Source organism: Doryrhamphus excisus, linkage group LG9, assembly GCF_037039965.1.
Source record: "Doryrhamphus excisus strain RoL-2023G ecotype Guam linkage group LG9, RoL_Dexc_Guam_v1.1, whole genome shotgun sequence".
Lineage (NCBI taxonomy): Eukaryota > Metazoa > Chordata > Actinopteri > Syngnathiformes > Syngnathidae > Doryrhamphus > Doryrhamphus excisus.
In genome coordinates this window covers 3,007,694-3,030,122 of record NC_136365.1, presented here as the reverse complement: position 1 = coordinate 3,030,122, position 22,429 = coordinate 3,007,694, and the positions used below count along the sequence as shown (strand labels likewise).

The window sequence follows — 22,429 nt, the reverse complement described above, 5'->3', positions numbered from 1 at the left end:
AATAACATGCGCTTTACTTTTGCCATAAATGCTTGTTTTACACGGTGTATGAGTAAAGACTTTGGGTTTGAATTGAAAAGTTTTGAAAAAAACAATTTGACATTTATGTATATGCTGGAATCCTGTTAGCGGGCCCAGTCAGGCTGCTTTGTAAATACTTGTAAATATTAGTGTTTGGTGTTATGTAAGTTGTAGTTGTTGCTATGTTGCTGCACTCTCTTTACAAATTCCGTCATTACTATTGCCTGACAAAATAAAGAACAACTTTCTTTCAAGCAGTTGAAGCCCTTCAAAACGTCAATTTTTCAACTGACTTCCCTGCGTTTGTCCCGCCTCATCAGTATCGTTCATCAGCGGACCAATCAGATGAGGCATGAACTCAAGGCGACAACAGCAAGGACACCAGACTTGAGCAGACATGCATATTAGTCGTAAATGAATGGAACTGAATGTAGTACACTATGGCGCAGAATTTTCAGCCATGTTGGTAAGCAAGAGACGTGCGCGGGCTAATTTCACAACAGTGTATAAGCTATTGACTAGCTAGCTCTGGGCCGAGTATAAAATAGTTATACGCAGTGCGTATACTTTCCTCAACTTGATTATTTACGGAACAATGAATTTGTATGTAGACGTGTGTATATACAAATCTATTGGACTGCAGAAATACAACCTACATGTAGATGTCAATAATTGTAGATGTGTTATTTATAACACCCAGTGTTATAAACCTACAACATTTTTATCACACACACCTGTCTTTGTTCTTGGGGAACCTGAAAAAAATGACAAATATAGTCTTTTAGATCGTTTATTAGAGCAATTAACGCATTGCTGAGCAGTATGTCTGAATGGCGGCCAAACCAGAGCAGGGCATACTACGGAAGTACATGTAAAACCGGCAGTCCTATATTAGTCTATTGTCCTTGGACATCAGTTCAGTCAGTGATGGCGCCCAGCTCGAAATCAGAAAAGAACGATAGCAAACACAAACCTCAAAGAAGACATAAAGACCATATCGTAAAGCTTCTTGTGCGAGGGAAGGTAAGCAGCTCACGATTATAATTACCATTATACTTGTTTTGCAGTACTACAAAGCTCATTTGAATTAAGCCTCCTTGCTTTCAGTAGCGTCCAAGGCTAACTTCTAGCTGCTACCTAGCTTGATGGCTAGCTGGTAGATAACGCTAATTAACCGAAGACAATTGAGCGAGAAAAGCTGATAAACCTCTCCCGTTGTTTACTATTATGTGCTGCATGTAGCCATATTGTGGCTATTCGTTGTGTTTGCTGATAAACGTGGTAATTGATAGCGAGACAGTAAATAGATTTTATACATGACTCTGAAGTGAAGTTATTTATGTAGTTAGCTCACGGCCATTGCCATCGGTCCTCAACATGGCTATTACAAACACTGTTATGCATATGGTTTCAACGTTACGTTTACTGCCTAACAATATTGTCATTCTGCAGATTACAGGTCACTTGTCTCAGCATCGTTTCAGAAATCTCCCACCTCGAGTGTGTGTCCCATTAAAGAACATTGTCAGCGAGGAGTTTCTGAGAGCAGGGTAATTTGAGTGGCCTTACTGGTTGCTCTTAATAACAGAAAACAAATAAATCCAAGATGTAGTTTTGTTACAGTGGTGCGTTCCTTTGTCTGTTCCAGGCACATCTTTCTCGGATTCACCAAGTGCGGCCGCTACGTTCTGTCCTACACCCGGGACTGGGGAGAGGATGATGATTTCTCTTTCTACACCTACTATCTGTATTGGTGGGAGTTCAATCTGCACAGTAGACTCAAACAGGTACAACAGTGTATGAGACTTGGATTTTGCTTCGTCTTTTTGTTGTACATATGACCAGCCAGAATTTTTCTTGCCGTACACTGTGAGGGCAAGTATTGTGGAAAAAAAATATATAATAGGCCTGTCACTATATCATATTTTGCTGGTTGATAATCAATATTGACAACATTCATTCAACTATTGTTTTTTAAAATTAATTACACGAGGGTCGCGGGCGTGCTGGAGCCTATCCCAGCTGTCATCGGGCGAAATCCCAGCTGTCAAACTCCACACAGAGATGGCCGAGGGTGGAATTGAACTTGGGTCTCCCAGCTGTGTGGCTTGCCCGCTAACCGCTCAGTCACTGTGCAGCCGTATCAAAAACATTAATTCATTTTCTACCGCTTTTTCCTCACGAGGGTCGCGGGGGTGCTGGAGCCTATCCCAGCTGTCTTTGGGCAAGAGGCGGGGTGCACCCTGGACTGGTCACCAGCCAATCACAGGGCACATATAGACAAACAACCATTCACACTCACATTCATACCTATGGACAATTTGGAGTCGGCAATTAACCTAGCATGTTTTTGGAATGTGGGAGGAAACCGGAGTACCCGGAGGAAAACCCACGCATGCACGGGGAGAACATGCAAACTCCACACAGAGATGGCCGAGGGTGGAATTGAACACCCAGGACTTGTCCGAGGGCACATATAGACAATCAATCAGTCACATTCACATTGATACACATTGATCAGCTATTAATAACAAGTCACAAGCCATGATTTATCGATTTATCAACTTTGTTTCAATATTGCTGCTATAAATGTGGAGATTAATCAGTTTGCCAATGTTGATTGTTTTACATTTTAAGTTTCATTCCGATGGCTTGATTGACAGCTGACATGCAAACAACATTGAGTGATGGCCTGTACAACAAGCATTCGCACATCTGAGGAATTAATTTCAACTGATGCTGTCTTCTCGCTAATGTTTTTTTTTTCCTCTCCAGGTCCAATATGTGCGACTTTTTGCAGGTGAGGAAATCTACAATGACCTATACCTCACCGTGTGTGGGTGGCCGAATGATCAATCTAAAATTGTCATCTTTGGCTTCAAGTAAGAAATGATTTTCATCAATCGGGGCAGCGATCTACTATTATTATTTAAATGTGAAGATTAAACGTTCATGTGGCGCTGCCTGTCAGCTCTCTCCTGATGAACCTGATGAGCGCTGAAAACTACAGAGACATCTACATCACCATCGTCTCAATGCCGTCTCCGAAGCCTTGCCCTGACTGCTCCAAAGCCCCCACCAGTCTTTCCATACGCAACGGTAAACAAATGATGACGACATCTCCCAGCGCTTCTCCTCTTACCCGTCTCGCGTGTCCCTGCAGGGAGTGGCAAGTGTCTGCAACACGGCTACGTCCTCAACAGCAGGTACCAGGTGGTGTACCCCTTTCCCACTTTCCAGCCTGCCTTCCAGCTGAAAAAGGACCAGGTCATCCTGTTGAATACAAGCTACTCTCTGGTGGCTTGTGCCATCTCTCTCTGCCAAGGTAGCATTCGTGCAGCCATCTACTCATTTTTCGGACATTTCTTTCATCAGTCATGGCGTAAATTAAATACCAGTTTACCTCCATCGTTGATATAGATACAGTATTTCTGCAAGTTGAGAAGAAGATGTATCAGACCATGTTTTGTGGCTTTGTTTCAGGGAAGCAGGGGGACTTTTCCCAGATCCTCTACACAAAGAGAGCACCTTTGTCACATCAACCGTCGTCTTGCCCGTCCACTACCTCACCCGCAGCCTCTTCGCTGCCTCAGGGATCTCCTGACATCCGACCACAACCGAGCAGGTCGACGCCGCTCTCCTCGTCCCCAAGCCAGTCGCAAGCGGCGTTGAGAGCCAGAGAGTTTGCAGCAGACCTCTTTCGACGCGCCCAGGGAGCAGCCGGTGTCGGTGACAAAGAGAGCGCGCAGAAACCTGCAGAGGCGCAGAGTAGCGCACAGCACGAGGAACAGGATCACGGAAAGAGGACACGGGAAGAAACACGGACTACTTCGCCGCAAACATCTGGCCGTAGTTTGACACATTCATCTGAACAAGTGATGTCTCCTGCGTCGTCGTCGTCGTCACCGTCATCCCCTCAAACCCCATCCACATCTCAGGAGGTAGAGCCCGGTGAGCCGGGGTACGTCAACTACTCCCGTCTGCACTATTGTCACCAACGGCCCTGCTCCGTAGAGCAGACGACAGGAGCGGCAGCAGGTGACTTACGTTGGAACACGTTGTTGAACACCTTTTTGTCGGGTCGTCGTATTAAATCAGGCCGTTATTTTTTTTTTAGGCTATGAAGATGATAAAGTACAGCTGCCTTTCACCGTGACGGATCTTAAAGGACAGAGCCTGCAGCTGGTCAACAAGCCACACAACGGACAGGTACTGTAGGTACACACACAGAAGTATCACCTTTTTGTTGCTTCACATGTACTGCATTTGGAAGTACGCTTACAAACACACTGGCCTGCGACTTAACTATAAGAAGTCCTGAAGTTTCATGTTTGATCCATCTTATATGAATATAAATGTGTGTTTTCTTTCACAGAGTGTGTGTGTGGAGCAGCTGACACTGGACTTTGAGTATCTTATCAATGAGGTGATCAGGAGGGATGCTGCCTGGGCTCCACAGTTCTGCTCTTTCAGTGACTACGATGTGGTCATATTAGAGGTAAGGAAAAGGGGTGTTCTCGGGAGGTTAAAATGGGAGAAGAGTTCTTGATTGGAAAAAAAAAAGTTGGTATAATTAATGGTCATGACTGAAAGAATGAGATGGCGGATACAGGCGGCAGAAATGAGTTTCCTCCATTGGGTAGCTGGACTCACCCTAAGAGAGAGGGTGAGGGGCTCAGAGTAGAGCCGCGTCTCCTTCACATCAAGTCAGTTGAGGTGGCTCGGTCATCTAGTCCGGATGCCTCCCGGACGCCTCCCCGGTGTGAGGTGTTCCGGGCATGCCCAGCCGGGAAAAGGCAGACCTAGGACACGCTGGAGGGATTATGTCTCACAGCTGGCCTGGGAACGCCTTAGTGTCCTCCCGGTGGAACTGGAGGAGGTGGCCGGGGACCGGGAAGTCTAGGCTTCCCTACTAAGACTGCTGCCCCTGTGACCCGGACCCGGATAAGCGGAGGAAAATGGATGGATGGAATTAATCGCATCATAAATGATAATGAAGTCCAATAATTGTCCAGTGTCCATACATTGCCATGTGCATGCCTCGTTTTAGACGTCTTAGACCAGGGGTCTCAAACTCAATTTACCTGGGGGCCACTGGAGCTAGGGTCTGGGTGAGGCTGGGCCACATCAGGTTTTTCAAAAAAAAAAAAAAAAAACGCATTTATTAAAAACAGAAAAATGAATAAACTTTGCTTTGGTTCCGATTTTCTACAATAAAAGCTCTGATGAAACATTCCACTGTTCTCAAATATCTTAATTTTTATTTTTCCACACAAAATAAGATGAAAAATAAATAAACAAATCAAGAATAAAGAAAATCAATCAGTAATAAATAAATATAATAATAATAATAATAAAATGGCAAATAATAAAAACTTTTTTATTTTTTCAGATTAAAATGAACAAAGCATTATTAGAGCCATGTAGACATGACAAAACACGACTATAGTCACATTTATACTCTTTTTATTTACAACATATTGCGCAACTGCAGGGTCTTGAGACACATGCTAACTCGCAAACTAGAGAGCTAGCGACCTAAACGGTAGCCTCCAAGTTATTTCCTTTAAACTTAAAAAGCCAAAAACTTACCACTTCCACACTGACAGGGAGGATAACTATTAAGTTATTTAACCTTTAACATGAACATTAATCAAACGTAATAATTTTTTCTGGGTACATGATACCATACAGCATCCATATCAACATTAAACTTTCATATCAAGGCGGGGGCCTCAAACTAGTGTCCTTCGGGGCCGCGTGTTTGAGACCCCTGTCTTAGACGTAAACATTTGAAGCGGCAGTTAATTTCCTCTTCTTCTTACGAGGTGTGTCCAGAGACCAACGTTGTCATGATCAGCATCGGCCTGCTGCTACTTGCCCTCTCCCCTTCAGATCCTTGCAGGTATCGCTAACACCTTGCCTCTTCTTTCAGATGACATTTTTTTTTGTAATGAGTCTTTATTATTATTATTTTTTTTCTCGAAGGCCCAGCACCTACCATTCCAACCTGCAGGTCAGCTGGGACCTCAACACGGGCGTCTGTTGCACGGTGGGAGTCGGTGGCCTAACAGAGGTCAAAGGTCAGACCAGGTAAGATGACCGGCGCAACTTTGTGCGCACTTTTGTTAAGTCTAAGTCCAGCGTCCCGTCTTGTTGCTGTCCAGCGGCCGTGTGTGGAGTTCTTACAGGAAGTCCTGTGTCAACACGCTCATGAAGTGGCTGGTGCCCGAGAGCGGCTCTCGCTACATCAACAGAATGACCAACGAAGGGCTACACAAAGGTGAGCTGAACACGTGCACATATTTAAAGTGAGTGGATTTGGTGTCCATACGAATACTGATATTTAGCATTTTGGCTTCTCTTCCTCACGATTGGAGGTTTTTAAGGAGGCCTTCTGACCGCACAGAATATCCGGGGTACGCCCTGGACTGGTCGCCAGCCAATCACAGGGCACATATAGACAAACAACCATTCACACTCACATGCACGGGGAGAACATGCAAACTCCACACAGAGATGGCCGAGGGTGGAATTGAACCCTGGTCTCCTAGCTGTGAGGTCTGTGTACTAACCACTAGACCGCCGTGCCGGGCCCCATTGTATTATTTCACCGTATTTACGCACCCTCTCACCATTTTTTGTGCCAGATGATTTGAATCCTTCCTTCTCTCTCCCGTTTAGGTTCATCACTTCAGGTGTTGGCTGATAGCGACAGATGCACTTGGATTGTTTTGTGATAACATCAGAAAAAGGGATGTGCTCCATCCTGAAATAAAATGGGCTGAACTGCACTGCGATGACGTGTACGCTCATCCAAACTGAACTGGAAGCGGTAGAACTTTTGTACATATTTTCATTTGACACATTTCATTATTTGTATCCGAGTAATGTTGTTTACTTTGTTGTAAGTACAAAAAGCACAAGTTGGACTGAACCAAGATTATTACTAGGATTCTTTTTTTATATATATATATATATATATATATATACATAAGAATTTACATGAAATGTTTTGTGTCTACTATTGAGCATATGTGGTCACTGCACCTGTCGGATTGGGTTCAATGCTGCTTGGGAGCGACTCGTGGTGGAACCAGACAGGCCCCCACTGTCGACATAAAATTGCAGTATTTCTCAAAATACGAACGTGAACTTGTTTAGTTGATGTCACACTCTGTGTTAATGGCAAGGAAGGAAGGAAAACTCGTGAGATATTTTTGCCATAATAAAACATGAACAATATTTGTTGTGAATGTTAACTTTTGGTTGGGGGGGGCGGACAAAATGTGACTATCTTCAGATTCAGTTGCCAAAAGCAAGACAATATACACATTAGAGAAAGCAATCACATCCTTTAACAATGAGAATTAAAGCTACAAAGATCACAGATTGTACAAAGGTCTTAAGAGAGGGACGGACACCAAGAGGATCTCTTGTTAAAGGTACAGCAGCATAAGCTCCAAGATAGAACCACACAACAAGCACACTTAGCTTTTTTTTTTTTATCATGTGGCCTCGGGTAATAATTTGGCGAAAGCCTCATACACAATTCCTGATAGAACTTTTACATTGTCTGTGCTCTTTGTAAAGGGTCTGCTTTTAAATGGTCACACATCTCCACGCCTGGTCCATCATAGAGCTCAGTACTCAGGATAGTCGGTAAAATAACCACATGTATCCTAAGGCAGTTACGGTTCAACATTACATACAATTTGGATATGACACAAAAGGATAGAAAATAAACTAGCACAGACAAAAAACTCCATAGCTGAAGCTGGTACACAGGTAACCATGGATACAGTGTAGTAAGTGCTTCATTCAAGTTGCCTTGATTTTGTGATACAGGGTGTGTGAGGTGAGTTGGTGACGGAAAGAATGGATGAACAAAAATGACATGGCAAAGGTGGCATATCAATCACCAATCACAAGAAGGCCTGACAATTTTCTTTTTAATAGCTACAAAATTTCATGACGACACAGACTACCGGTACTTCACAGAACCCCCATTTATTTATCCAACAATACAGAATATATAGAATACAAGCTTCTTCAGGCTAGGAATCTCAAAAGGCACAGCGTATCGAGTTAGTTGGCCAAATTTAATAAAAAAAAAAACATACATGACTTCGATAAAATATGGCATCCACAACCAGCTGCCCATCAATGTGCCCACACAAAATCTATGATTTGTGAAACACCCCTGCATAGACATTGCTTTAAAAAGGCAATGTGAGTGATATTTTATGACAGCAATTTCTCCACATCAGGTCAGTGGTTAAGGCGGGGGGGGGGGGGACTGAATATATGAATATATGTCGATACTATAGAGCAAGTAAATATGTCAAATTAGGGCGGGGCTGGCCATCGAATGCTCTGGGAAGGCACAGGGATTGTACATGATTGAAGGAAGAGAAACAGAATGGCAACAAAATAAGCAAAGAATACAGAATCATTGGCATAAAAGGACACTCACACTCGACAAAAACACTTTCAACACCAAACTTTTTTTGGAAAAAATTCAGAAGACCACACAGGACAGCGGGATGCAAAATGGGATGACTTGATGATGTCAACGCAAAAATATGTGTGTTTGAATTCCTTTTAAGGCGGCGTGTTGTGCGTGTCTGTCAGACTATGCAGGTTTAAAGTCGTCCTGGGCTGCTTGGCAGGCGGTTCCAAGAGCTCCTTCTCCTCCAGGATGCTCAGAGAGTTGGACTGCAGCACCAGATCTCCGGTTTCCTCCTCGCTGTCCTCATCGTCGTCGTCGTCTTCCTCGTCTGATGGAGAAACGGGCATTGAAGCATGAGTGGTATTTTCGAAAACTAGCACCGAGGTTCCTGATCATGTTACCTTTCTCCAGGTCAGGAGTGGATCGGCTCTTGATGGTGCTGGCAAACTGCGGCACACGAGAAGAAAGACGTACACGTTAAGACGAGATGTTCACGCCGTTGATCTGCAGACACTCACTTCTCCCATGACTGCAATCGGAGTCTCTCCTTTAGCCTGAGCCACTCTGTGCTCGATCAGGTAGTACATGTACTCGTCGTACAGCAAGCGGATCAGGTGGAAGGATCCGAAACTGGCGGCACTGCGCAAGGTCAGGTCTCGAATGACCATGGAGCTGGTAAAAAAAAACAAAAAAAAAAAAAAACAGCTGATCACCCTCTAACATGGAACACGCACGGAACAAATGTCTTGGCCGGTGCTTCACCTGTAAAAAGACCAGTTGAGCAGGAAGACTTTAGCAGCCTTCGGGAGAGCGACCGGGTTGGCCTCGTAAGGTTTGAGGACCTGAGAGACGACGCCATCCAGCCAGGAGGCCCACTGCTCCAAGGAGTTCTGCTGTTGCAGTGTCATTTTAAAGTCCTGTTCCAGTCGTTGGACGATACGTTCTTCACACTGACACACCCACGATGCTTGTTCCTGAGGTGGATACACACGGTGCAACGGTGTTACTTTGCCGTCGTCTGATTCCTGACAAGTAATGCTTTCAAACCTGAACATTGGTGAAGTCAACGCGGTTGAGGTCGGAGAGCATCTGGTTGATTTGGGCGGAGTTCTGGAGGACGGCACGGGCGGCCTGGGCCAGGTGGTTGAGGCTGGTGTAGCGACGCAGCGTTTGGGAGAAGGAACTCACACACACCACCTGGAGGGGAAAAAGACCAGGATGAAGAAAGTTCATGTACAGTCCACGCTGGTCCACAAACATACCTTGATGCGGACCATCTCTTCTGGGATGTTCATCATGGCGCCTGACAGCCAGCTCTCCAGACTCTTAGCAAAATTACGGATTGCCTGAGTTAAAGCACCTAAAAAAAAACATTAATATTTTTAATTTTTTGTGGCGTTTTGCATTTCTTCCCACACTTACTGGGGATGGGTCGGAGAACATCAGGGATGAGGATCTCCACTAGTGTCTGATAGAGCAGGTTGTCACACTCTCTCGTCCAGTGCAGCACAGGCTCAAACTTACACAGCAGCACCAAGCATGACTTAGGGAGACGTTTCTCGGACTCATTGTGCCTAAAAGAGAAGATGTTTTTTTACACGACCGTAGCAGCAGAAGCTAGCGGACTTCACGTTTTGACACTCACAAGTTGAGGGATTCTGGGTCACCACCTTGGCTGAACCTCCAGAAGGATTTCCATAGTGTCTCCACCAGCGTGAACTGAAGGTTAACCATCACATCCAGAATGGCCTGTGAGGATAAAAAAAATAGTCGTAAAGTCATGGCTTGACAACAGGAAGTTGGGATGACATCACAAGAACATGGCTACCTAGTGCCTTACCTCACAGTGTTCTCTGTAGAGCGCCTGGAAGGCCTTGAGGTGTTCGGGGAGGATCCCATCAGGCAAGCTGCGCTCTTGCAGATGTATGTCAACAAAATCAGGCAGCGGTCGCGATGCTTCTAAAATCAAATCAAATCAACTTTATTTGTATAACACTTTTCCTGCAAAGACATGCAACACAAAGTGCTTTACAGAATTAAAAACAATTACCACAATTAAAAGGAATAAACAAAGAAACAAAAGAAAACCCTTCCTTCCCACCCTCCGTACTCGACACACACACACACACACACACACAATCACACACAGTAGGGAGACATGGCATGGCACTGAGGAGGACCAGCACCCGGGCCCCCCGACTCCGACAGACAGGCGGACCCCCACATTAAAAGGGAGGAACCCCCAGCCGGCCGGGTCGAAGTACCCAAGGATGGCACGCCCTCAGCAGACCCGACACAGCCCCCAGTGTGGAGGACCCCCCCTGAGGAAACACTGGAGTTAAAAGCTGAAGACTAAGAGCATAAAATAGGACTAAAAAGATAAAAACATAACACTGGAGTTAAAAGCTGAAGATTAAGAGCATAAAATAGGACTAAAAAGATAAAAACATAACACTGGAGTTAAAAGCTGAAGACCAAGAGCATAAAATAGGACTAAAAAGATAAAAACATAACACTGGAGTTAAAAGCTGAAGACTAAGAGCATAAAATAGGACTAAAAAGATAAAAACATAACACTGGAGTTAAAAGCTGAAGACTAAGAGCATAAAATAGGACTAAAAAGATAAAAACAAAACACTGGAGTTAAAAGCTGAAGACTAAGCATAAAATAGGACTAAAAAGATAAAAACATAACACTGGAGTTAAAAGCTGAAGACTAAGAGCATAAAATAGGACTAAAAAGATAAAAACAAAACACTGGAGTTAAAAGCTGAAGACTAAGCATAAAATAGGACTGAAAAGATAAAAACAAAACACTGGAGTTAAAAGCTGAAGACCAAGAGCATAAAATAGGACTAAAAAGATAAAAACAAAACACTGGAGTTAAAAGCTGAAGATTAAGAGCATAAAATAGGACTAAAAACATAAAAACATAACACTGGAGTTAAAAGTTGAAGATTAAGAGCATAATATAAGACTAAAAAGATAAAAACAAAACACTGGAGTTAAAAGCTGAAGACTAAGAGCATAAAATAGGACTAAAAAGATAAAAACATAACACTGGAGTTAAAAGCTGAAGACTAAGAGCATAAAATAGGACTAAAAAGATAAAAACATGAGAAAAGTTAAAAAATATGAGTTAAAAGCCTGATTAAAAAGGTGTGTCTTCAATCTTTTTTTTTTTTAATATCAACAGTCTCTGCAGTCCTGAGGCTCTCCGGCAGGCTGTTCCACAGGTGGGGGCCATAGTGGCTAAATGCTGCCTCATCGTGGATTTCGTTCTGGGTTTTGGTGTAGTTAAAAGGCCAGTGCCGGAGGACCGCAGGGTCCGCGAGGGTTGATATGGTAAAAGCAGATAAGATAAATAATTAACTACTATATTTTAATAAATTAAATGATATATGACAGAACCTAATTGAGAAGCACCGCTTTAAACGAACGCTCCAAAGCCTCACCCAAGAACTGTTGGTACTGTTGCACCTGGGCAGAAATATCGCAAACCGCTGCTGCCTGCTGCTGGCCCACACCCCCCGATGTCCCATTGGTGATGCCCTGTGTTTTCTGAACTGGCTTGATCCTATTGGACAGAGTATCGAGAGAATGCATTATTGGTGAGAGTCTGTCTAAATGTGCTACGCCACACGTGGATACCTGTTTTTCTGCGAGAAAGGCTGCTGTCGCATTGCCATGTGCTGCTGTTCGTCCATCAGTCTGAGCAGAGGGGAACCCGATTTGATCCTGAGACCGTAGTAGTGGTACTTCGAGTTCCCGCTGAAGATAAGATAAGATAAGATATGCCTTTATTCGTCCCTCAGTGGGGAAATTTGCATTGCACAGCAGCAAGAGAACAGAATCAGTTAAGCAGTACAAAATACACAATACAGAAAAATAAACAATATAAACAACCCAAGTATTAACAAAATCAACAGTTTTTCCCAGAGTTATATACAATACAGTATGTAGATAATATGAAACAAGATGAGATATATGACCAGTCTATATACTGAGTTCTTGCTAGTGAGTTAATATGAGGCATTATAGAAATACTTCACATAGAACTTAGTATATTGCAAGCAAGGGTTACAAGGTGGTGTTAAAGTGAAGTATTAGTAATGAATAAATCATTAATAATAATATTAAACATACCGGGTCCCGAGCCTTCGAGTGCGAAGGCCCATGAAGACGGACCTGATGAGTTTGCCAAAGGACGCAGCATTGACTGGCTCTAGCTTCTGTTCCTGGCAGTGCAGCAGATAGTGGTAGTAGAGGGTGCAGCGAGGTAGACTCACCCCCTCTGCCCCCTCGTAGTTGTCGCACAGCCACTGCACCTAAAGTGAATGCATATCATGGTTATGCATTGTCCCGCCATTGGCAACATTGACATTTAACTGCAGTACTCACAGTGGCTGGTGGGGCACGTGAATTTGGACTGGAGTAACTCTGCCCCCCTCCTGTTCCTGTCCCTCCTCCTAACACATAAGCCCCCTGAATGACATAGCCGGCTCCTCCCGCAGAAGTTCCCCCGCTCGTAGCCCCTGCTGCTCCAACAGAGACCGTCTGCGAGGTCACAGATCCACTGATGTCGGACTCCGAGCTGGACGTGGCCTCGTAGAAGTTAGAGGAGGATGTGGGAGGGGTCTGAGAGTAGAGGGGCGAGTCGGAAAAGGAGTAGGTAGCCGACCGACTGCGCGGAGAGATGCGAAGAATGGCGATGGGGAGGCTGCAGTACAAGTTAGGATGGTGCAAACTGTGTTCATACTCACAGAGCAGATGTGTTGAAAGCTGTGTCGGCGCTTCCTCCGTCCACATACTGAACCTGGCCCGAGTACACCTGCTCCACCTTCACAACAAGTCCAAATTTACTCCTTTCACAACAATGAAGCGTTTGGGGTGAAACCTGATCATATTTAGTGTGGCATACATTAGGGGTGTCATGAGGTTAAACTTGATGAAATTTCTTGTTTGGGGGAAAACTGTCAGACTGTGAACTATGGCATTGCTACTATGAATAATAAATGGAATATAGACGTTCAAGTGTACTAGGCATTATTAACCATGCTAGTTATTTAATATATATCACAACAAAACACTAGACTTTTCTGCAATCTTAATCACTGTTATCATTAATCACCATCAACATGAATAATGGTGTCCAGTGCACTGTGGTGGCCACGGCTCAATACTCTGGTTCTCCTCACCTCCAGCTGCTCGGAGCATGTGTGCAATATAACAGCGTAATATGGCGACCATAACACACCTCATACGTAGAGGAGAGTCATGCATTAAAAATGAAAGAGTGTCGAGTTGATGAGTGATGAATTAATCATTAAATACAAACGGTAAACAAAAGGTGAAGTATCCGCCGCGCAGGAAGGTCAACAAACAATAAAGTGAGACAGAAAGGACCTTGCTGCCGACAACTGGGTGGTTGTCTTTCAGGAACCTGTTAGACAGATCATTAAGACTACATACCTATACTGCCAAAGTTCAGTTCTCATGACATGAGCAGGAAATAACAGTAGACCAATGGCTTAGCCTTACAATATCTAAAGAATAATAAATAATAATAAATAATTAAAAGAGAATAATAATGGTGAAGGAATAACCGTCATAAGATGTGTTTGTGTTTACCTCCTGGTTGATATGTGTCGTCTGTAGGTTGTTGATGGGTGTTGGCTGGATCCTCTTGCCAGCCTGTGACACCGCCTGCAACACTGACCTCTGTTGGTGCATACAGACACGTCACCTTAGAGTTTACTTGGGAGCACTGTTTCCCAACTTGATTTATCCAAGTCACATACAGGTACACAGATACACAAAAAACATGAAGGACATATAAAATACAGTAATAAAAGGGTTAATTACAGGAGTAATAAAGGGGGTCAGCAGTTGGATGAATGAGAATATCCACAGGCATTTATCTATTATGATGCGGCCATCATTATAGATAAATGCAGTCAAGCAGTCAATATTGGTGGGCTTTTCCTCTCTCTTTGAGCTTTTTATAATAACCATTTTCATTTCCATGATGATGGCTTTCCTTTTCTTTGGTGCACTGCCTCTTTGGAAAAATAAAAATAAAAATAAAAATAAAAATAAAAATAAAAATAAAAATAAAAATAAAAATAAAAATAAAAATAAAAATAAAAATAAAAATAAAAATAAAAATAAAAATAAAAATAAAAATAAAAATAAAAATAAAAATAAAAATATTCTTATACACATAATAAGGAGATCCTCATAATCTTTTCACAGCAAAAAAAGTATTTTTAATTATTTTATGGCCGCATGATTACAACTACGAAACACTGTAACACGAAACATCAGACCACCTGTACTTGTCACAGCACACACAATCATAGCTTTAGAGATCATTAGCCTGCTCGGAGATAGTACAGTGTCTTACTTGTGGGGTGGTCTGCACTGGCTGGACCACCTGCGTAGGCACACCTGCGGCAGGCGAGCTGGAGTCTGACAGACTGTCATTGGAATGAGCAGAACCCTCTGGCCGCCAAACAAGAGGGAAAGAAAAGAATCAGATGAATGAGCGCATCTCAGCTTAAAAGGTCAAGCACGCACAATATCAGTACTCACTGGATACGGCTTCCAAGTTGAAATAAAAGCCACTACAGAACATCCTACATGTATTGTTTTGTTCAGCTGAGGAGAAAGTGACAGTGAGCATACCCTCCTTTCGGCCTTAAACAGTATCTTACGTACGGAAGGGCAGCTTTGGACAGTTAATCCCTCCAGATGGAGAGAAATCCCTCCATTTTGTAAACATCCACATCAGATGCAAGAAGAGCACAAAACACGAGGGGTGTTGGATAAAGTTCAATAGAAGCTGTTTGAAAGGAAGGCTCAAGTTCACTTCTTTCTAGCCTTTTACACTAATTATTTTTTTATCTGGCTACTTTCCTACGTCAACTTCAACCAGTCGTAAAGTTAACTGTGCAATACCTCACTCAATTTAAATACAATTTACTAATTGCTAATTTCCTTTTACAGATTTAATTGTCAAATGTGTACCCATTGTTACCACTAGATGTCGCACTTTAAGACACCTGACTACACTCGCTCATTGACTTGTGACTTGTGGAACAAACCTTAACTTCCCTGTGAAGACTGAGACTGAATCTGCCAATGGACTCTCTCTGCTACTACTCTTCAGTGAATGGCTGACAGGTGTGATAGACCTTCGGCTGCTTCTAACTTGTCAATAAATCTGAAATGAAAACACAGCTGTGCTGTATAGAGGTCATGAAATATGATTTCACTGGTCATGGGGCCATGTTCGAGGACCCATTCTTGTCAACGACAGAGGCCAACACACTAAGATAAGCTGTATTAAAATATAACATTGCATGTCTTCTCGCATCTATGGTTCAATTAATTTATTTGTGCCGGCCTGCCACAAATACATTTTGTTTTTGACTATAAACACATTATAATGGGACTGTCCTTGACTGTAGCTTGTTGTTTCCAAGTCTGCACAACATATGGTATTGTAAGTCTGCTTCTTAACACACCTTATATGCGCCTGGTCTGGTAGAGAATAAGATGACGTAGCAGTGGGGTTCTATTTTCTACGCCGCTTATCCTCACTCGGGTCGCGGGGGCGTGCTGGAGCCTATCCCGGCTGTCTTTGGGCGAGAGGCGGGGTACACCCTGGACTAGTCGCCAGCCAATTACAGGGCACATGTAGACAAACACTCACATTCATACCTATGAACAATTTGGAATGGCCAATTAACCTATCATGCATGTTTTTGATACAAAGATACATTTCTATTAAAAAACACTGTTTTAAAAACAAGACAAATCATCATCTCGTAGGCCCAATCGTCTCATCTCGTGACACCGCGCACGGCCACACTAAAGTCAGAAATTCCATATTAAGTAGCCTAGTATCCTATTAGAAATGTAATTAGATTCATAAATGACACCCTCTCCTGTGAATTACTGCAACAAGTCGACTACATGCATTCGCTGTAATGTCGAATAAATGTTCCATTTTAATATGCACAGATGTCAAGATGATTTATTAGGCCTTCTCATTAGGAGACAGACAAGGTACCCCTGCCCCCTACCCTCACTTGTGACTTGTAGGCGAGAGTAAGCTGTGTTACTTGATACTAGCAGGCTAAAATATCTACTAATAGACAGACCTAAAATAAACACCCAGGCAAACACAAGCCTAAGGCTCCATTCTCTTTTGGTTAAGAGCAGATGTTCAAAAAGCCTTTTTACTTTCTTTGACATTTAGGATTCTTTCTGGGGTTGGCTATGCACACTTAAAGAGCACCGGGCTACATTCATTTGAACCTCATTGCACAAAACTACTCTGTAGGCACACGGTAGTTACCATGGAAACAGACTTTTTTGTTAATAACTTAGAATCGATGATATTTCATAGGCCACATCATTACACCACCTTTCCTGCAGAAGCAAAAAAAAAAGCTGCATTAGATCCATCAGATTTGGTACAATGTAGCCTAGCAACTATATCCATCAGATTGTATTGTCTTGCTCACCTCCTCACTCACCAACAAAAACACACACAGTATCTATAAGACTAACAGATAGACAAAAACTAAAAATTGGAATTCAGCCTTGGTGGAAACAATTAAAACATATTACATAAGTAATACACTATTCATTCAAATCTGTCAACCTGTCAACCAACGAGCGAAAAATGCAGTGAAGAGACTTTGGGGGACTAAAACAGAGGGGCTATAAAAAGGGTGAGATGTCCCCTGGGATTTCACTGCAAAGGTAGTGGCAAAGGTATAGATGTGTGTTCAAGCCAACAAAAACACAGCACATAACACATAGCATGTAACTGGTGTGTTCAAGTCCATCATGTTCGGCTGTCTGCAAGGCTCGTGTAGACTGACGACAAAGTGGAATTACTCCTGCGAGTAATACAAAAGATCAGGAGCATGTTGACTGGGGTGAGTCATGCCAGTCGACATTTTCAGGCATTTTGTCAGCTTGTCATTTTTGTTCACGTGATGGCGATGGGCCGGTGTGTCATCAATTTCAGAAAGCAGCGGTTTGCTTGTCTACGTATTTTTCAGACTTTCCTGAAGCCTTTTAAAAAGAAAATACAGTTTCAGAGCACCCGGAACACCATTTCCATGTGGATGAAAGGCTGAAACAATAAAAAGTTTTGCCGTTTTGACATGAAAACGTTTCTATATGGACAGCCCTTCAATGAGCATTGGGTACTCAAGGCACTCTCAGGCGGCTCCGTCTTGTTTGTGACATTTACAAAAACAGCATAAGAAAGTTCCTTTGCAGATACGTGTTCTTTTGTTGTTGTTTTTTTTTGTTTTACTCACTTTGTGTCTCTTACAACGTTATCGCTCTGCGACATCATCCATTCCAATTACATGCAAATGAGTCATGGACAAGTATGCAAATTAGACGATGACGCCATTACAGCAAACACTTTCTATTTAGACACTTCATCCACATTGCCTCCGGGCACCCACACTTGTGTATAAATTTGAATGAATGTTTGGTGATACGTTGACACAAATTGGCAGCCATGATTCTTTCAGTATGCCCTAAGGCAACTGTGCTACAGATGTTGATTACACCAATGCGTGACTGTGGAGTGAATGACTAAAACAGGTTGGTTCTCAGTAGTAAGCACTTTGCATGTCTAGAAACGCACTATAAAAATTCTATCTACTTATTATAGAATAAAAACACCAGAGAGGCTTTCTAGGAGAAGGAAGTTTTAAGACTGTTTTTTAAAACTCTACACACATAGCAATCAATCCCTTTCCCCAACATAAAGTGTCAGTCAGCCATGATGAGACATTCTCGTGGGAATAACTGAAACTTGCCGACATGTCATGTCTCGCCCTCCTAATGATTGTGTGAGCTAGCCAATGAGAATGTCTGTTTTTAACTGTGTGTCAGATGCAAGTCTCTCACCTGTAACTGTCACAATGATGTACTGGGGTGATGTACTCTGACCATTACTCTTTTGGGCCACTGTGTGCTGGATCTCTGGGTTTATGTAGTGCTGTGTGGGAGCAGCGAGAACAGCTGTCTTCTGGCTCTGAGCCTGGGTGGGTGGGGCTTGGGAAGAAAGTGCATCCTGTCCGGTTTTGGAGCCCATGGCTGATTGGTTGGCTGATGCAATGCTTCCAGAGGTCAGTGGTAGTCCCGTCAGGAAGTGTGCTGCCGTCTTGGCGGATGAGGGTGTGGTGGCAGCCGGTGTTGCTATGGTTACTGCGTTGGTCTGCTGAGGCTGGAGGTCTTCTGAGTATCCAGAGGTTGCCATGGCAACCAATGCTTCCAGGCACTAATTCTGTAGATAAAAAGAGGGTGACTGTTCTCAATTGTGAATAGCTATAAACATGTCTTGGCAACATATTCATTCATTTGTGTGTTATTGCCACATGAACCTCGTGTGTGTGTGTGTGTGTGTGTGTGTGTGTGTGTGTGTGTGTGTGTAACACGAGGAGGAAGTGGGTCTTTCTTTCAACAGCAAAGCAATATTTTTGAGTTTCCTGCTTGAGTCCAGCACACAAAGTAGAACGCCAAGCAACACACAAGCCATGGGAATGAAAATAAAGTTTTCCAGTCGTATTCATGTAAACAGGACCGTTCACATATAAAGGAACACGATATACGTGAACACAGGCGTTGGAATGGTTATTATATTCGTATCAGTCTGTGCGATTGGGGCTTGATTCACACGAATTATTATTGGACCCAGTGCCAGTCAGGACTTTAGACCATCCCACTGGAAGATAAGCCACTCCTGTGTGCAACCCACACGGTAAACACGACGCACAGATGACCACCCAAGCACGTCGTGTCCAGGGGAGTGACTTCAATGTCACGCTCAAAACTTTTCCCAAGTCGCTTCAAGAACTGTTAAACGCGACACTCCTAAATATACACATTTGTAAGCACATAATCAATGTAAGTGGGCTCTGTTATATGATGTTTGTTTGTGTCACTGCCTGCTTGAAATGTGAGTGGAGTTAACGAGAGTGGTAGCTTCCCTGCTAGCAGCTCATGTCAGCCAGTAAAGCTTAATGCGGACGAGCTAGCAGTTGGCTTGCTAACACTGCTAGCTCGTAGGTAAATATTCCGCCACAGCGCCGAACACGACTTTAAACTTGTGGAGTCCGAAGTTACGTGTAAAAGCCAGCCAACTGTGACGACCGCTGTGGAGAAAAGTACGGGGAGTCACAAGCGTCGGAACGCACCCGCCATCTTGTGCTCCTATCAGAGATCTGACATCGCCATAACAACCGCCTGCGCACACAAGAAGCTAGCAACCACTTTCATCAGCGACACGCTCAACCACTTTCACGTAACACAGACGAGTGCTCAAAAGCGATACGCGGATAACTTCGGGGAACAGAAAAATCATTTAAAATCACAATTTCATTGTTCACCTTTGATTTTTCCAGGTATTGGCCTTTTTGGTCCTCAGTTTTTGCCCTTAGATTCGGGTTGTTGTTGAGTCCCGTTGCTTGGTTCTTGTCGCCAGGACTACCGTGACTATGGCGCCTTGCCTTCACCGGGGCAACTGTTGCTATACTCTTGTCGAAGCACCGCCCATCACTGCATGCTAATTGGACCATTACGGAGGAGGTCCGCGCGTCATTGAAAATACTCTTCGCTGATTGGTCGATCTTTCCTGTCTGTCACTATCACCGGGGACAAGCGTCTCATGACCACATCCAGCTTGAACTGCGGAATCACCAATTGGCCTCAGAAATCTCTCTGAGACTGAATATAACTCTTCAAGAGGCATCTGTGATTTCATTTAATTTCTTTTTATGTCACATTCCAATCACATCCCACAGAGAATCTTAGCACATTGTAGAACATCACTGAATAAGTTGCATAATCAGAAAAAAAAACTTATTCAGCTTTCCAGATTTCTCAAATCTAGTTTTAACAGTTTGATTTGCATGTACTTTTTATCACATTCAAGCACGCTTTATAGCCATGATGTAAAAACAACAGGTCAAACATGGCAGTTGGTGCTTCTCATTCACTCCAATTTCACATCTATTCATCTGCAAGTAATGTTTCTTTTTGTGCTCATCCTTTCTAATATGATACTTTAGTATATTTTCCAGATGCCATCGCCAATTGTATAATTGAACAACATTTTCAGTAGTGCAGGAGTTTTCTTACAACCTTTCACCACTGCATGTGTGTGGAGTCAAAAGAAAACCACTACCAGTCTACAGCAACGCAGCTCATCTTCATCCATGCAATTCCGATTGAGGCGATTACCGTAATGGGAACGCATTATTGTTGTGTACCAAACAAAATACAACCAAAAAAAAAACACTGGGAGCCAAAAGGCCAAATAAAAGGTCATGAGTGATAAGATTTCAGAAAAGTCTTGCGACTTCATCGTTTGCTACGCAGTCACAACTTTTCTGTTTTTGCATGTGTATTGTTGCCCCCGAAAGGTCTCAGCTCTTATCTCTGGGAATGACAAAAGCAGGAGGTGCTTCTCCGGGATAACGAGACCTATATATAAGATGTCGGAAATGAAACACAAGTTGCACCACAGACAACAGTTGGGTTTGTTGAACCCTTTCCATTACTCTGAAACATCTCCAGGAGGTTTGTTTTGAGCACCATGTGGAAGGCAGCCGTCTTGACTCTTTGTGTCTTTGTGGCGTTGGTGGACAAGGTGCAGCCCAATGAAGTTCATCCCTCTTTCTATGGGATGAAGCTGTGTGGAAGAGAGTTCATACGTGCTGTCATCTTTACCTGTGGGGGCTCTCGCTGGAAGAGAAGCATAGGAGACTCAGGTAAGGCTGCATGCAAAGTAAATCATCGCTTAAAAGATTCATTCTAAGTGCTTAAAATTGCCTTTTCATCAGCTCTTATTGGGGATGACCAGTTTGACCAATGGAATGCAAATCCTTTCTCTCAACTGGCCGGTGAGCAGGATCCTGCACAATCCAACATGTGGAAAGATCAGACTATGGATGTGGCATCCGTGGCTACGGGATTTACCCGCTTGGCTCGCTCGCCAATCTCGGAGGAAGTCCTAGAGGCTCTAAGAAGTGCAGATAGAAAAGGGCGGGATGTGCTGATGGGCCTGTCCAGTGCTTGCTGCAAATGGGGGTGCAGTAAAAATGAAATCAGCTCCCTGTGCTAAACATTGGCCTCTCTCGTGCAGGGCTCTATTCTTTTTACATCTAAGTCAGACTTTGTGTGAATAAATGTGTGAATGTGCTAAATGCGCTAATTGTGTTTTCACAACTAATATACTCGATATATTGAATAAAGATGTTTGTCATTGGTATAAGAAAGACTCCTACTCTTTGTCCTCTCTATGTTTCTTCAATTTCTCAGCATTGGTCTGTTCAGTCATTCAAAAAGATGTTTATATAGCATGTACAATGCCTCGCAGCCTTGTCGCTATGTTAAAATTGTGTTTAGAATACTAAATAACCTAGTCTGTTCTGTGTCTCGTCTGTTGTTTTGCTGGCAAAATAGCATCATTTTTTCACAATGCAGTCAAGCAAAATGCTTCTCATAAAGGTGATCCTTTAAAACAGCCATCCATGAAATGAACAATGAAAAAAAACACAAAAAAAACAGAACTCAAGGTGGGCTTCCATCTCTTTTTTTTTAACGTTCCTCTTTTGAAAAAGAAAACAAACTTACAGTATCACTTGGCTACTGTAAACATCCAGCAGCTACACAACGTTTTGACATGACTACTATTTTTTATACTATTTTATACCCTTGAGAAGTCGATCCTTAAGAAGTGTTTATTTACGCTGAGTTTGTCACGGCTACCGCCATACATTCAAAATATATACATTTTAGCTTAATTTAGTTCTAAATTGTCCATAGGTATGAATGTGAGTGTCTATATGTGTCCTGTGATTGGCTAGCAACCAGTCCAAGGTGTGCCCCACCTCTCCCAAATTCAGCTGGGAT

At 43.1% G+C, this 22,429-nt stretch overlaps 3 protein-coding genes across 6 annotated transcripts; 2 read left to right on the top strand and 1 right to left on the bottom strand.

Annotated features, from left to right (window-relative positions):
* The first annotated feature begins 873 nt into the window (after window positions 1-873).
* Window positions 874-7,021, top strand: dcaf15 (DDB1 and CUL4 associated factor 15). 2 transcript variants are annotated; one of them, XM_058065243.2, is made up of 13 exons: window positions 874-1,044; window positions 1,474-1,571; window positions 1,670-1,808; window positions 2,797-2,903; window positions 2,993-3,120; window positions 3,185-3,346; window positions 3,505-4,059; window positions 4,148-4,230; window positions 4,397-4,519; window positions 5,850-5,926; window positions 6,010-6,114; window positions 6,189-6,304; window positions 6,706-7,021. In XM_058065243.2, the coding sequence occupies exons 1-13, from the start codon at window positions 949-951 to the stop codon at window positions 6,759-6,761; spliced, it is 1,845 nt and encodes a 614-aa protein (XP_057921226.2). In that variant the 5' UTR covers window positions 874-948; the 3' UTR covers window positions 6,762-7,021. The 2 variants fall into 2 exon arrangements, with proteins under 2 accessions (XP_057921226.2, XP_057921223.2); XM_058065240.2 differs by having other exon boundaries at window positions 876-1,044; window positions 4,139-4,230.
* rfx1b (regulatory factor X, 1b (influences HLA class II expression)) lies at window positions 7,000-20,048 on the bottom strand. 2 transcript variants are annotated; one of them, XM_058065237.2, is made up of 18 exons: window positions 19,903-20,048; window positions 18,422-18,800; window positions 14,880-14,977; window positions 14,105-14,194; window positions 13,237-13,313; window positions 12,875-13,157; window positions 12,620-12,801; window positions 12,125-12,244; window positions 11,929-12,050; window positions 10,314-10,432; window positions 10,119-10,222; window positions 9,896-10,047; window positions 9,736-9,833; window positions 9,521-9,670; window positions 9,236-9,447; window positions 8,992-9,145; window positions 8,875-8,920; window positions 7,000-8,801 (listed from the first exon to the last, which is right to left on the bottom strand). In XM_058065237.2, exons 2-18 carry the CDS (start codon window positions 18,771-18,773, stop codon window positions 8,626-8,628), a joined length of 2,535 nt encoding a protein of 844 aa, XP_057921220.2. In that variant the 5' UTR covers window positions 18,774-18,800; window positions 19,903-20,048; the 3' UTR covers window positions 7,000-8,625. The 2 variants fall into 2 exon arrangements, with proteins under 2 accessions (XP_057921220.2, XP_078649307.1); XM_078793181.1 differs by having other exon boundaries at window positions 10,314-10,429.
* On the top strand, window positions 19,273-21,719 carry rln3b (relaxin 3b). 2 transcript variants are annotated; one of them, XM_058065247.2, is made up of 3 exons: window positions 19,273-19,420; window positions 21,165-21,285; window positions 21,358-21,719. In XM_058065247.2, exons 1-3 carry the CDS (start codon window positions 19,292-19,294, stop codon window positions 21,636-21,638), a joined length of 531 nt encoding a protein of 176 aa, XP_057921230.2. In that variant the 5' UTR covers window positions 19,273-19,291; the 3' UTR covers window positions 21,639-21,719. The 2 variants fall into 2 exon arrangements, with proteins under 2 accessions (XP_057921230.2, XP_057921231.2); XM_058065248.2 differs by having other exon boundaries at window positions 19,290-19,420; window positions 20,938-21,285.
* Window positions 21,720-22,429: the final 710 nt, after the last annotated feature.

What these genes read in the sequence shown, in the direction of transcription:
- rln3b (XM_058065247.2), top strand. Translation starts at nt 19,292, where the DNA reads ATGACCACCCAAGCACGTCGTGTCCAGGGGAGTGACTTCAATGTCACG. An exon ending in TTTGTAAGCACATAATCAAT is followed by an intron (nt 19,421 to 21,164) that starts GTAAGTGGGCTC and finishes TTGGTGGACAAG; the next exon opens with GTGCAGCCCAATGAAGTTCA. An exon ending in GAGAAGCATAGGAGACTCAG is followed by an intron (nt 21,286 to 21,357) that starts GTAAGGCTGCAT and finishes CCTTTTCATCAG; the next exon opens with CTCTTATTGGGGATGACCAG.
- dcaf15 (XM_058065240.2), top strand. Translation starts at nt 949, where the DNA reads ATGGCGCCCAGCTCGAAATCAGAAAAGAACGATAGCAAACACAAACCT. An exon ending in ATTGTCATCTTTGGCTTCAA is followed by an intron (nt 2,904 to 2,992) that starts GTAAGAAATGAT and finishes GCTGCCTGTCAG; the next exon opens with CTCTCTCCTGATGAACCTGA. An exon ending in GAGGTCAAAGGTCAGACCAG is followed by an intron (nt 6,115 to 6,188) that starts GTAAGATGACCG and finishes GTTGCTGTCCAG; the next exon opens with CGGCCGTGTGTGGAGTTCTT.
- rfx1b (XM_058065237.2), bottom strand. Translation starts at nt 18,773, where the DNA reads ATGGCAACCTCTGGATACTCAGAAGACCTCCAGCCTCAGCAGACCAAC. An exon ending in CGACACATATCAACCAGGAG is followed by an intron (nt 13,314 to 14,104) that starts GTAAACACAAAC and finishes CTTGTTGTGAAG; the next exon opens with GTGGAGCAGGTGTACTCGGG. An exon ending in CCTTTCTCGCAGAAAAACAG is followed by an intron (nt 12,051 to 12,124) that starts GTATCCACGTGT and finishes TCTGTCCAATAG; the next exon opens with GATCAAGCCAGTTCAGAAAA.